Source organism: Genypterus blacodes, unplaced genomic scaffold (genome assembly GCF_046128005.1).
Source record: "Genypterus blacodes isolate CSIRO-AG114 ecotype Tasmania unplaced genomic scaffold, CSIRO-AGI_Gbla_v1 ptg000224l_1, whole genome shotgun sequence".
Lineage (NCBI taxonomy): Eukaryota > Metazoa > Chordata > Actinopteri > Ophidiiformes > Ophidiidae > Genypterus > Genypterus blacodes.
In genome coordinates this window covers 105,001-118,512 of record NW_027467022.1, presented here as the reverse complement: position 1 = coordinate 118,512, position 13,512 = coordinate 105,001, and the positions used below count along the sequence as shown (strand labels likewise).

The following is a 13,512-nucleotide window of genomic DNA, read 5'->3' as shown; positions in this document are numbered from 1 at the left end:
ACAGTCTCCCTCAGGATGAGAACAGGACAGAGACAGCCGGGTGACATCACATGTGATGGACGTGTGGCTGTACTGGAGGGAGTAATGAGTGACAGAGAGCATCAGGAGAAAACACATCAGGGGACTGATGACATACAAACAAACATCTGGAGTTAAGACCACTCATGACACACACTCTTGTCACACACCCATGTCACACACCCATGTCACACACTCATGTCACACACTCGTGTCACACACTCCCTGTCAGTTTGGTATGAGTGTGGCTGTCTGGTTGTAGTTCAGGCTCCATGGCCCCTCTAACCCTACAGACCTGTTATATCTTTGTAAGGGTTTCATATTGTGGAGCTGTTGATGCTTCTTCTAAACATCAAGCACACCCAACCTGAGCTGAGTTCAGAGTGGAGACACATTCATAACTCACCTGAGCTTCAGTCTTACCTGCTGTCCATCCGTCTGTGTTCCTGTTAGTCTCTGCAGCTTCCACCATCTTGTCTTCATGTCTTCATGTCATCACCATCTCTCTGTAAGTCAAACCTGATATGGAACTCTGATGCATTTAGAGCTGAGACTGAAACACAAATATGAACATGACTGTCCCTGTCCCCATCTGTCTTTGTCCCTGTCTCTCCCTCAGCCCTTGTGTTGGGGCTGTTTGTCCTGTGAGCCTACAGCCTTCAGAGAGCTCTGACCTTTATGGCTCTGCACCACATGGTGGTCTGATAGAAGCTTCATGGAGATGTTTCACTGTAAACTCTTCATTCAGGCTCAATGATCAAAGAAATCAGAAGATTGTGAAGTTTTTGGAATCACTGTTGATGATTTCCAGGGGAAATGAGGTCTGAACTACAGACCAGGGACCTTTCCTGTCTGGAGCATGTTTGACATGTGGAGGAGCTTCACACGAGGTCATGGGTTGTGTTTACAGTCCATATGGTTCACAAAGTCAGGGGTTAATGTGTACAAAAGGCTCCAGATTACAAAAATAACTAAAATGTGATCTAGCTTGCATTTGATTTCCACAATAATCTCGACATTGTGTCAAATTGCCAGAGTAAAACTTTATTGAGATGCTTCTTCCTTGATCGGTGCGTTTCAGCCTCATGCTGCGTTTACATACAAACAAAGAAACAAACACAAACAACTTAGAGGACAGAGAATCTCCTTATATCATCCTGAACTAGCTTCAATCTGTCATCCATCAGGAGCCAGTTCAGTCTCATACCAGTGTGTGTGTGTGTGTGTGTGTGTGTGTGTGTGTGTGTGTGTGTGTGTGAGAGAGATCCAAACGGCTCATAAAAGTCCACAACCTACAGAGACATGAAGACCACAGACTCACACCAACACTCTCTTCCATCCATAAACAAAGAGCAGTAACCAGATCGTCCAGAGGTCAGGCTGAAGGTCACAGGCTGGTGTCGGCCGTCTTGCTGTTGGCCAGCGCCGCCGTGTCGGGCTGAGCGTCTCTGCAGAAGAACACAGCCGGGTTCTTACAGGCCCACATGGCCACCTCCCCTCCTCCTCCTCCTCCTCCTCCTCCTCCCTTCCCGGGGCTGGAGCTGGACATCCTGCTGCTGTTCACCCCGACCCGAGTCACGTAGCGGTCCCTGATCCGCTCCGCCTGGTTCAACCCAATCTTGCGGTTCTGGGTTTGACTGGACAGGTACGCGGCGATGTTTCTAGTCCGATAGCCTTCCTCTCGGCTGCGTCCCAGTAACATGGAGATGTTGGGGTTCCTCAGGGCGTAGATCAGGGGGTTGATGGCGCCGTTGGCCCAGGCCAGCCAGATGGCCACCGTGTCCATGGCGGGGTTAAACGTGTAGTCGCCCATCGCTGTGACCAAGCCCATCAAACAATACGGACCCCAACAAAAGATGATGAACACGATCATAATCAGAACCGTGGTGGCCGTTCTCATCTCGCTGTAGAACCTCAGCAGGTAGGCGTACGTGGTCACGGGCCGCACACGGATCTCTGAGAGCCGGACCGTCTTACAGATGTTATAATGACAGAAACACATGAGAGAGAAGGGCAACAGGTAACAAACCAGGATGAGGGATAAGCTGTAGGCCGTCCCCACGCGAGACGCCCCAGAGTGGAACACGTACATGCAGTGGTAGAAACCTCGCTTGTGGATTTCCGCGGGGGTTCGGACGAACAGATACCACGGCAGAGAGAAGACCACAGCACTGAGCCACACGCCTATCAGCAGCTGAGTGGCTTTCTGCCGCCCGATCTTTGCCTGCGGCTGCCTCACGATGGCGTAGTACCTGTCGAAGGAGATCAGAGTCATGGTCAGCGTGGAGATGATTCCAAAGCAGGTGTTGAAGAACCCGTTGGCCACACAGAAGCGATCTCCAAACATCCAGATTCCATCTTTACTGAAGAGCATTACGAAGGAGAACGGCAGGCACAGAACCGCCGTCAGGAAGTCGGACAGCGACAGCGACATGATGAAAGCGTTGGTCACCGTCCGCAGCTGTCTGTGTTTGATGATGACGATGACGACCGCTGAGTTACCCAGGCTGGACAGGAGGAAGATGGACAGCAGCACCAGAGCCTGAGCCGCCACCGTGACGCCCTGCAGGATGGAGTTACTCTCAGCCGCGCTCAGCACCGAGGGGGCGGAGGCCGGGTGGATCTGGCCCAGCTCGCTCTCTCTTTGTTCTCTCAGGTCCGATAGGTTACCTGTGCTCACCGCTGTCGCCTCTGTGCTCGCCGTCACCAGGCTGGTCACTATGGAAACAACCCTAGAAAACAAGCAGTCATTGTACTGTGAACATAACGTGGAACATGTGGACAGGAAGTCACAGATTATCACAAAGAGCAATGAGAACACACTGTATGTCCACAATTCTACAGGTCAAATCTTTACTCCGCCCCCCCATCAGACACGCCCACTTAACGCAGTCATTGGCTGCTTGTGACGAGGCGGGAAAATTAGAAAGAGCCACATTTGTGTTTGTTTGTTTACTGTGCGCTGTCCGACCCGTCCCTGTCCTCTGTGCAGGAGCAGGAGCAGGAGGAGGAGGAGGAGGAGGAGGAGGAGGAAGAGGAGGTTTACCTTGGCACAGGTGAGGCGGTGCCCAGCTGGCTGAAGAAGCTCTGTCCAGAGGTCCCGGCCGTGTGGTTGTTCCCCTGCAGGGCCATGCTATCAGGCGGATCCATGAGGAAGAAGAACAACATAACCCAGCTCATCCCTCCTCTCCGCTCGCATCAGGCCGGCCGCCCTGCCTGCTGGATTCATCCTCGTCCAGACGTCTTCTTCAAAATCCATCAACTGAGGAAAGAGAAGACAAGAGGACAAATCCATGTTCAGAGGCTGAAGCTCAACTTTTGCTCACAGCGTTTCATGTTTTATGGCAAAGAAACTCTAAAAGTAACTGACAGAAACAATGATGATCCTTTGTCGTGATTATTGTGACCTCAGGCTGTGAATGTGTGTGTGTGTGTTTCTTATTCCACTGAACTGATGTGTTCAGGGTTCAGAGGTCATCGGCTCACATTGATCTAGAGCGCATTAATGATGCATGTGGAGGTGCAGCTACTGCGTCACATTCATGCAGTCTGAGAAAAACAACAACTATCACTCACACACACACACACACACACACACACACACACAGTGACTTCATCAGGGACATGTGATTCTGTCCTCTGAGACATCTGTCCTCTGTCCTGTGGAGCCACCTGTTGTTTGTCTCTGTTTCATTTTTGGAGGCACAGTTATGATTTTAATGACATTTACATATATGTACACTTTAGTTTAATATACTCTGCTTTCAGTAAATAATGCTTGCATATCTTGTTTGTATCGTTATCAAATATTGTAGTTAAATGTGCTGTAATCAAACTGTAGCTACATGCAGCTAAATGGCTGAGCTGTAACTGGTGATGTTTTCATTTATTGTATAGTAATCTACATATTCTATAGTATTCACTGCACTACACTGTGGCAAACACAGCCAGCTGCAGCATTCATGTCATACTAAATGTTATAAGCGGGACTGAGCCACATACTGAAGTACTTTCACAGAATACTGACTGTGATTCTATCGGCGGCGCTGCAGAACAGAATCTGTGTGGATCTGTAATGTTTGGACTCGCGTCACTACAGCAGAGGCCTCAGAACTCAATCACTCACAAACAGGCGTTCATTTAGATTGGCAGCTTACCGGAAGTTGAGTTTGTGTACATGCCGTCCAATTTAGGGCCGGGTCGGATTTATATCTTGTTAAAATACAGTCTTTGTGATTGATGCTACATTAGCATACACGTCCACGGCCTCTGTTTATCCCGCAGCGCCGCACATTGGAGCGTTTGTCTTCCTCTGCGGTGTTCTGACCCGTAAACATGGTGCTGCTCTGCTCTCTGCGGCGTCTCCAGCTCCGCTCAGCTCCGCCGGGCTCCGCTCAGCTCAGCACGCTGCTCGTCTCCAGGTGAGCGGAGGAGGAGAAGAAGAAAAGAAGCAGAAGAAGAAGAAGAAGAAGAAGAAGAAAGGGAGCTGCGGAGGAAAAACAAAGTCCTCTCGTGTTGCCTTTATGGACGCTGGTGGCGGGAGGAGAGCTCAGCCTCCATCCTGATGCTCAGTGACGTCACCTCCCCGCATCTGCATGGATAACACATCTGCTAAGACACAAACACTGATTTAACATCTGTGGCGTGGACGCATCCGCCCCGCCCCCTCACGCTCTGAAGCCACGCCCCTCCATATGAACGCACTCACTTCTTATTGTGACGTCTAAGACAGTTGCCATGGTGATAGACCCCCCTTCCCGTCTCTATATGATTGTATAATGCTCCATATTCTCAGGTCTCATCTCAGTGTTTGTGTCTGTGCTTCTCTTCCGGTCTGCGGTCTTTAAAGCACCCTCACGGATCCAGGAGAGGTGAGTCGTCGTCCAGTCTTCACCAGCAGGTCCACAGGTCCAGCTCCTTGAAGTAGAGCTTGGACCAGGAGAACTGAGGACCTTCACACAGATGTTAGTCTCGTCTCCTGCAGCATACTTTCAGCCCAGCAGGGGGCAGTATTCACCTCATGTGCTAGTTCCCCTACATCCAATGTTCTGAAAGAAGAAGAAGAAGAAGAAGAAGCCTTCGTCCTCCCGGTGTGGTTCCGGTCTCGGATGTAAATAACGCGGCGCCGCTCGGGGACACGAACCTGATCTTTGTTTATAGGAGAGATGGGTGAGTTTGTGAAGCTACATGTTAGCATGTCAGCTCATTGAGCTAGGCTGACCGCCGTGATTTAGCAGCTAACGGAAGCTAACAGGTCACACAGCAACAGAGCCGCTCCGCTGCTCTGCGGGAGATTCACCAGTGAGACCAGCGAGATAAACACAATATAACACAACATTACATCACATACCATGACGTTAGCCGTCCGAACCCTCAGCTTCATCAGTGCAGCTCACAGCCTGGACACCAGAGTACAGTTAGCTCTTAAAGCTCAACAGTCAGGCCTTAAACGGGCCGCATTGTGACGGAATGAGCGATAAAACAAAGAAACGGAGCTCTCATGGTTCAGATTGACTTCAGTTTGTGTTGCTGCTTAGTTTGTATTTTAGATTGTTATCGCAGTGAGTCATTCTGATCTGATGAACATTATAGTATGTCACAAAGTGTGTGTGTGTGTGTGTGTGTGTGTGTGTGTGTGTGTGTGTGTGTGTGTCTCTCCCCTGCAGCTGTGGCTATGAGCTCCACGTGTCCCGGTCTGTACTGTGGCAGGGAGATGATCAACGGCTCTGTGGAGGGCGAGTGTGGAGTGAGTACAGAAACTAACGCACCTCCCTGTGGTTGACCTCCAACAACAAATGTCTTCCTCCTCTCTGATGTCCCTGAGTGATGTTGTGTCTTCCTCCAGGTCTGTCCTCGAGGTGAACGCTCAAACATCCAGAAGGTGTGTGAACGCTGCACCGAGGCCCCGGAGCTCTACGACTGGCTCTACCTGGGCTTCATGGCCATGCTGCCTCTTGTGCTGCACTGGTTCTTCATCGAGTGGTACTCAGGGAAGAAGAGGTATGTACGCACGCACACACACGCACACACACACGCACACACACACACAGCTCTCTGGTGATGTGGCGTTGTGCCTCAGTTCCAGCGCTCTGCTGCAGCACATCACAGCCATGCTGGAGTGTGGCGTGTCGGCCGTGGTCACCCTGCTGGTCACCGAGCCGGTGGGCCTGCTGGGGATCCGCTCCTGCCGGGTCCAGATGCTGTCAGACTGGTACACCATGCTGTACAACCCCAGCCCGGACTACGTCACCACGCTGCACTGCACCCAGGAGGCCGTCTACCCTCTGTGAGTACTGAAGGGGCGGAGCTTAGCGCTGCTTCTCTCTGTCACTACCCAGAATGCATAGCAGATGGATTTGGTCCCACTCTTTGGTGATGTAAGTCCCTGTCTCCTTGTCTCTCTGCAGCTACACCATCGTGCTGATCTACTACGCCTTCTGCTTGGTGCTGATGATGCTGCTGCGCCCCCTGCTGGTTAAAAAGATTGCCTGCGGTCTGGGGAAGTCGGATCGCTTTAAGAGCGTCTACGCCGCTCTGTACTTCTTCCCCATCCTCACTGTGCTGCAGGCTGTGGGTGGGGGGCTGCTGTGTGAGTATCAGAGGGGATCTGATGATGGGGGACTTAAGGACCACACACACACACACACACACACACACACACACACTGATCTGAGTCTATTCTCTCTGTGTTTGTGTTTTACAGACTACGCCTTTCCCTTCATCATCCTGGTTCTGTCTCTGGTCACCCTGGCTGTGTACATGTCAGCCTCTGAGATACAGGTGTGTGTGTGTGTGTCTCTCTCTCTCACTCTCTCACTCTGTCTGTCTCTGTCTCTGTCTCTCTCTCAGCTGATCCCTGTCTTGTCTCTCCTCAGTCCTTTAAGAACCTGGTTGCTAAGAAGAAGCGTCTGGTTGTTCTGTTCAGCCACTGGCTGCTTCACGCTTACGGCATCATCTCCATCTCCCGTCTGGACAAGCTGGAGCAGGACCTTCCTCTCCTGGCTCTGGTGCCCGGCCCGGCGCTCTTTTACATCCTGACAGCTAAATTCACAGAGCCCAGCCGCATCCTGTCTGAGGGCGGCAACGGACACTGAGCCGGGAAAAGAGAGAGTTCACAGGTCACTGCTGTCAAAAGAAGCTCCTACAGACGACCTTCAGACGACCTACAGACTGTGTTGAGTCACAGGGGTTTGATTGGGATTGTTTCTGGTTTTTGCTTTGCTTAGATCCTGAAAATCCTAAATGTTTGTAAAATCTTCATCTCACTTTAATGACTAAGTTGCTGTGTGTGTGTGTGTGTGTGTGTGTGTGTGTGTGTGTGTGTGTGTGTGTGTGTGTGTGTGTGTGTGTGTGTGTGTGTGTGTGTGTGTGTGTGTGTGTGTGTGTGTGTGTGTGTGTGTGTGTGTGTGTGTGTGTGTGTGTGTGTGTGTGTGTGTGTGTGGCTTCAGTCTTGTTATCCTTGTTTAGATGAAGTAACCATAGCGACGAGCTCTGCTGGTCCAGTTCCTGTTGGGATTTTGCACTCGCGTCACTTTTGAACATAAACATCATGGAGGTCACAAGTCTGCCGTTTATTTATTTTATTGTGAGAATAATTTTACTTTATCTTCAATCTATCTGAGCTTTTATTGGGCAGCAGCTCGTGATTATTTTTTTTATGTTAGTCAAAGCGTTTCTTCAGTTAGAACATTTCCTCACAAAGCACGGCCAGTTTAGACCGGACTAGAGGGGACTAGATGGGGTTGAATGGGACTAGTTGGGGTTCTAATGGGACTAGATGTAAAACACGTGTCTGGAGGAACTGGAAGCAGCAGATGTTTGGGATGAATGTTGTAAATATGTAAATAAGGTCTCCAGCCTTGGTCTGTGGGACCTGAAGGTTCCAGCCTGGCTGCAGGCTTTGGTCTGTGGGACCTGAAGGTTCCAGCCTTGCTGCAGGCTTTGGTCTGTGGGACCTGAAGGTTCCAGACTGGCTGCAGGCTTTGGTCTCCTGTATGTCCCTGTGTAAATATTAAACCACATACCTGAGCTCCACATGTCAGTCTGCTGTGTTCATCTGTCAATCACAACACATCAACACAGATGTTTACTAAGAAGAGTCACTTTTTAATGATATGTTACAAGAATTCAACATTTCTTTGTTGTTCTGCATAAAACTGTCAGTGCAAAAGATAACTTCTATTTAAAATAAGCACGCACACGCACACACACACACACACAAACAGCATGTGGTGGTGTCATCAGCAGGTCAGACGTTGAGTTTGCACAGTTGAACATAAACACAGTGTTTTAATAGCTGGATAGTGACGAAAGATAAGAGAATAAGAGCAGCTGAGTGTGAAGCTGCCTGAGGTCAAAGGTCACAGGCTGTGACTCATTCATGTCACATTCGGGCCCTCTGCGTGTGTAAACACAGAGGTCAGAGTTCAGTTTACAAAATGTAATCTTGGGGGTCAAAGTGTGTGTGTGTGTGTGTGTGTGTGTGTGTGTGTGTGTGTGTGTAGATGCTCGAGCTTCATGAAGGAAACATCGCTGACACACTTCAGACGCTTTAACCCAAAATAACATTTTGTAAAACTTCATTCAGAAATGCAGAAAGTGTTCCTCCCTCTTTTACCCAAACAGACATGAAGGAACGATCCAGAGGTTTGATCTTTAGAGGACAGAGACAGATCAGTGCTGATTGACAGACGGGTGAAGGCTCCAGCTGATCACTCGTCTGATGATGAACCTGATGTTTGATGATGAGGAAGTAAAGCAGAGGCGTTCTTTAAGCTCTGTGGTGACTGATGGAACCAGCATCTGGACAGGAAGTGCAGGGACAGGAAGAACTAGGGGAGGCAGTGGCTCAGTGGGTAGTGCTTCCGCTTTAAAACCGGAGGGTCGCCGGTTCGAGCCCCTGCCGAGGTGCCCCTGAGCAAGGCACCAAACCCTCAATTGCTCCCCCCTCTGCGAAGGGTGGTAATGTAATGTAAGACGCTTTGGATAAAAGCGTCTGCCAAATGATCGTAATGTAAGAACTAATGCAACCATTTCTGTTTGATTGACAATCAGAGTGTTGATATTTAGAGATCAAGTCGTTTGACGACTCTTCATTGTCCAGAGCGTCTCCATTCTCAGTATTCCCGTCCTTCAGCCATCCTGGACTGACTGGATACTTCACAGCAGGTCAGGAACTTAACGTGTCTGCTTTCTTCACATTCTTTGTTTTATAATTGATTATTGATTGACATCACTGAGTTTGTGTGAGAGCAGCCTCTGGTGGTCAGCTGTGGTGTAGCAGCGCTTAAAGCGCAAACCTTGTTGACGTTCCTCCAATCAGAAGAGTGACATCATCAGTTTGTTTAGCCTAGCTTAGCACAAAGACTGAGAGCAAAGGGAAACTGTTAGCATAGCGCCCTCAAGTTAGAGATGTAGCAAACAACGTCCCAAAGTGTCAGACAAACAAACTGGAGGGGTCGACACCATGACGTATCCATGACGATACCAAAGGCTGCTGCACCACAGCGTTATCCTGAGAGAAGCTGGAGCCAGGAACAGAAGGGAATAATACCAAGTTTCTTTTGGTAGGTGAATTGGGGGCAAGTTCACCTCAGAAACCTAAAGACTCAAACACTGCACATGTTTGAAGGTTTATGGGTTTGTTTACCAGATTAGAAAGAACAACAAAGAGGAGCTACAGTGCTTCAACGTCACATGACACCGCTTGACCAATCACATGCTTCCATCTACGTCTCTGTGGGACGCCTCCACTATAAGCTTTGGATCAAACTAAATCTCCCGTGGTGCCTCATCAGCACCCAGCGCCTCCAAACCCTCCAGCCCAGAGCGGCCCTCAGCCCAGAGCGTCCAGGCAGCCCTCAGCACAGAGAGACCCACAGCCCTGAGCGTCCTCTACAGGAAGCAGCTTGAGCCTGGGGCCGGTGCGCCGGCGTTACTTCTGGATGTAGATGATGATGATGCAGAGAGTCCCCACTAACCCCAGAGCCTGGATCCCCAAGAACCAGAGCAGGAGCCAGAAGAACAGGATCACCACCGGCTCCACTATCTTGTCCCCAAAGTACATCTGGCTGAAGCCAATCCCCCGCAGGCCCTTGTTCAACATCCCAAACAGAGTCCCCATGCGCTCGCAGTCGTCCAGCCGGGGCTCCCGGGTCGTGGGGTCGTCCACCTGGGGCCAGCGGGCCGCGGGGTCCCTCGGTGGGCGTGGCCAGCTCCTGCCGCCTTCATCCTGTGGAGACACAACGCAGGTCAGGCAACAAGGCAAGACTGTGACAGACCTGAGGGACCATGGACCTGCAGAGTCCACATGAGTCCACATGAGTCCACATGAGTCCACGTCTACACCAGAACCAAGCAGGACAACCTGGTGCTGGAACATTCCTCTGACCTTTGACCCTGAACCCTCTGTATGATGTCATGGATCTCTATCCTATAGTAACTCTGACCTTTGACCCTGAACCCTCTGTGTTGTCATGGATCTCTATCCTACAGTAACTCTGACCTTTGACCCTGAACCCTCTATCCTACAGTAACCTCCTGGTCCTTCTCTCATCGGTCTGCAGCTGGTGTGACGAAGGAGCTGAGAGGTTGAAGAGCAGATAAACATGCAGGGCTTCATGACAACAAACAGTAGAAGAAGAACAGAGGTGTGACTTCTGTGTGAGCTCATGACCTCATCGTCACACAGCTGCGTTAGAGTCATACGGGTCAGAGGAGCCATGAAGCTGAAACATGCAGCTGAACAGGAAATGAAACTTCAACAAGAACAACAATCCAGAGGAGATAAGATAGAGCTCTCATTCCACTGTTATCACCTGATCTGTGTGTGTGTGTGTGTGTGTGTGTCAGCACTAAACTTTGACCTCCTTCCTAAGTCTCATTCTCTTCATTCTTCACATTTGCTGATTCTTATCTTTCACCTTTCTTTCTGCTTTCACATCTATACATTAAAGTTCCTCCTCTCAGTCTAAAGTCTATCACTCTGATGAGGAATCAATCGATCACATGGAAGGAATGAGCTGAGCAGTGACAACAACAACATCACAAACACCATCCTCCTCCTCCTCCTCACCCTGCTGCTCCTCTTCCTCATTCACATGGCGCCACGCTACTCAGGTTGAGGGCAAAGGTCAGCAGGTAACATCTGCTCAGCTCAGACGACTGAACGCAGAGCCTCGTGACGACATTAACACGAGAAACTGTTCATAAACTAAACCAGAGGATGAAGAACAGAGGAGGAAGAGCAGGTAGAAGAGGAAGAGCAGGCTGCTCAGCGGCTCAGCGGAAGGCAGCGGCCCGCTGGAGTTCGGGGCCGTTGACCGTTATCTCGGTTCTTACCCGGTGGAGGTGCCGGTGTCGCGGGTCAAGCTGAGGAGGAGGTCGCCATCTGCCTTCGTTGTCTTCAAACTCGCGTCTCCTGAAAGCATACTGCCCGCTGCCAGGAGGCGTCACGGCAGACATCTTAGCTCCGGCGTGCTGACATGGAGTGCAGTGATTGTTTGCGAATTGCTCGCTCACTTCCGCATGGCGCTGACGCGGGCACGAGGCGTGACGTGCCGCGTTCAGGCTCTATCGGAAAAACAACCAGTTGAATCTATTATAAGTGCTGTTATTCGTAATGTTCCAGTTTGACCCGGGGTTTGTTGTTCCTGGTACAAGTCACTCGTGCACCTGAGCCACAGGTAGAAACTGACACAAGGAGATACGTTTATGTTTACACTACTTTGTCTTAAAGCTTTGTTTTGTTTCCTATAAAACAGCATGTAAACGTTGTTGTCCCAGTCACATTGAACTCAGCATTTTAACTCTATACTCCCCGTGTAAATGCTACCGGAAACACAAGATCAAAGTAAAATACCGTAAGCAGCTTCATTTACAGGCTTCAGATATCCGAGGTCAGTCTGATGGAAGAGAACACAACCATACAATCATAAATATGTTTCTTTTTCAGAAACTAACATAACATTACTGACCAACATGGTTCAGTTCACTTTACTGTAGTTTCCCTTCACACTGCACAGTAAGATTCACTGATCTCTCTAACAGTTCCTGCAGATCAGATATCATGACATGTTTATGTATGTGTCATTTATGTGTGAGTGTTTATGAGCCACAGAACTCAGGAAGTAACAGCATGCATAGAACATGTGACCAAGTCATAAATCAAAACTGTACTTAATAGCATAATAAAGTGTTGCACACAGATTCCTGCTTGTGTGAGTTGTCTTCTGTATTTGAAGACATCTGGTGTTGTTTGTTCACTCACACTGGTACAAACATGAAGAGCTTCCCTGTGTTCATCAAGTGGTCATCACGCAGGTTTGTATTCATTTTTTTCTTCAACTGTAAATACTTACACTTGTATCTTATGTCAAAAGTCTAGTTTTGTAGAAGACAGAATGTCATAGAACTTCAATGCCAATAAAGAGTCTCTGATGTTCGGCTCGTGTTGCCAGTTGTTGCCATGTAAATATGAGACTTTCTTTCTCCCTTTGTTCTGTTTTTGTCTAAAATGGACCGATGGCAAAACTAAAATGAACTGAAATTGAATTATAAATGTTTATCCAAATCGTTTTATCCAATTTTATTCAGTAAATGTGTTTAAAAGAGCATGAGTATGAATTTAGATCTTTTTTTGTGAGTCGTGGGAGAAACTGGAGTACCCAGAGGAAACCCACGGACCCGTGAGGACGAGAGGTGAGAGGACCAGGCCTTTGTCTACATGTCATGTGACTTGTCAACCGGCTTGTAACCTTTCCCCAGTGCCCAAAGCTTGTTGAAGGACTTTTTGATGCATTGCAAACTAATGCGTGAGAGGATGTAGACTGAGAGCCCCCCCAGATACACACAAGCTATCACAAGGACCACGATACTTAAGTTTATCACTGCCTCTAAGATCATGTCTGAGCGTGCACCAGCTGCTGGGAGAGGATCTTTATATAGAGCTGGGTGATCCTGTGTGGTGACGTCATGCACTGAGCATCAGAGAGAGCACAGCTTACATGACCTCACAGGTCCTGACTGAGACACCTGATCACTCCTTTGTGTCATTATCAGATATGTGATGTCATGTAACATGTTGTAACTCTGCACTCACATCAGCGTGCATGATGTCATCACACAGGATCCAGGAGTTCTATATAAAGGTCCCAGCACAGCAGCTGTTGCACGGTCAGACATGATAGAGCCGGTGATAAACGTGTATATAATTGGAGTGAGCTGTTTGTATCTGGGGTTTGTTCTCTCAGGTTACATCCTGATGGGCACGAGCTATATGAAAGAATCTCTCAGGAGGCGTCGGAAGATGAGGAAAGGCTACGAGTCACTTGACAAGTCACTACACGGGTAGAAGCTCAAAACTTTGCTATGATTGGCGGCCAAAGTTGAGTGGGTGTGGCTTCCCCCCCCCCCAAAGTGCCGTTACGGTTCCTCCTCGTGTGCACACACAGACACAGATACAGACACACACACACACACACACACACACACACA

General features: G+C 49.2%; 3 protein-coding genes across 3 annotated transcripts; 1 reads left to right on the top strand and 2 right to left on the bottom strand.

Moving 5' to 3' along the window:
• Positions 1-1,392: 1,392 nt before the first annotated feature.
• On the bottom strand, positions 1,393-3,272 carry gpr135 (G protein-coupled receptor 135). The gene is made up of 2 exons (XM_076170587.1): positions 3,065-3,272; positions 1,393-2,750 (listed from the first exon to the last, which is right to left on the bottom strand). The coding sequence occupies exons 1-2, from the start codon at positions 3,196-3,198 to the stop codon at positions 1,406-1,408; spliced, it is 1,479 nt and encodes a 492-aa protein (XP_076026702.1). The 5' UTR covers positions 3,199-3,272; the 3' UTR covers positions 1,393-1,405.
• A 1,781-nt stretch (positions 3,273-5,053) lies between these two features.
• Positions 5,054-8,054, top strand: jkamp (jnk1/mapk8 associated membrane protein). The gene is made up of 7 exons (XM_076170555.1): positions 5,054-5,187; positions 5,685-5,764; positions 5,864-6,018; positions 6,098-6,304; positions 6,426-6,607; positions 6,722-6,798; positions 6,894-8,054. The coding sequence occupies exons 1-7, from the start codon at positions 5,184-5,186 to the stop codon at positions 7,110-7,112; spliced, it is 924 nt and encodes a 307-aa protein (XP_076026670.1). The 5' UTR covers positions 5,054-5,183; the 3' UTR covers positions 7,113-8,054.
• Positions 8,055-8,103: 49 nt separating this feature from the next.
• fam241a (family with sequence similarity 241 member A) lies at positions 8,104-11,613 on the bottom strand. The gene is made up of 2 exons (XM_076170556.1): positions 11,359-11,613; positions 8,104-10,249 (listed from the first exon to the last, which is right to left on the bottom strand). The coding sequence occupies exons 1-2, from the start codon at positions 11,479-11,481 to the stop codon at positions 9,953-9,955; spliced, it is 420 nt and encodes a 139-aa protein (XP_076026671.1). The 5' UTR covers positions 11,482-11,613; the 3' UTR covers positions 8,104-9,952.
• Between the last annotated feature and the right edge of the window lie 1,899 nt (positions 11,614-13,512).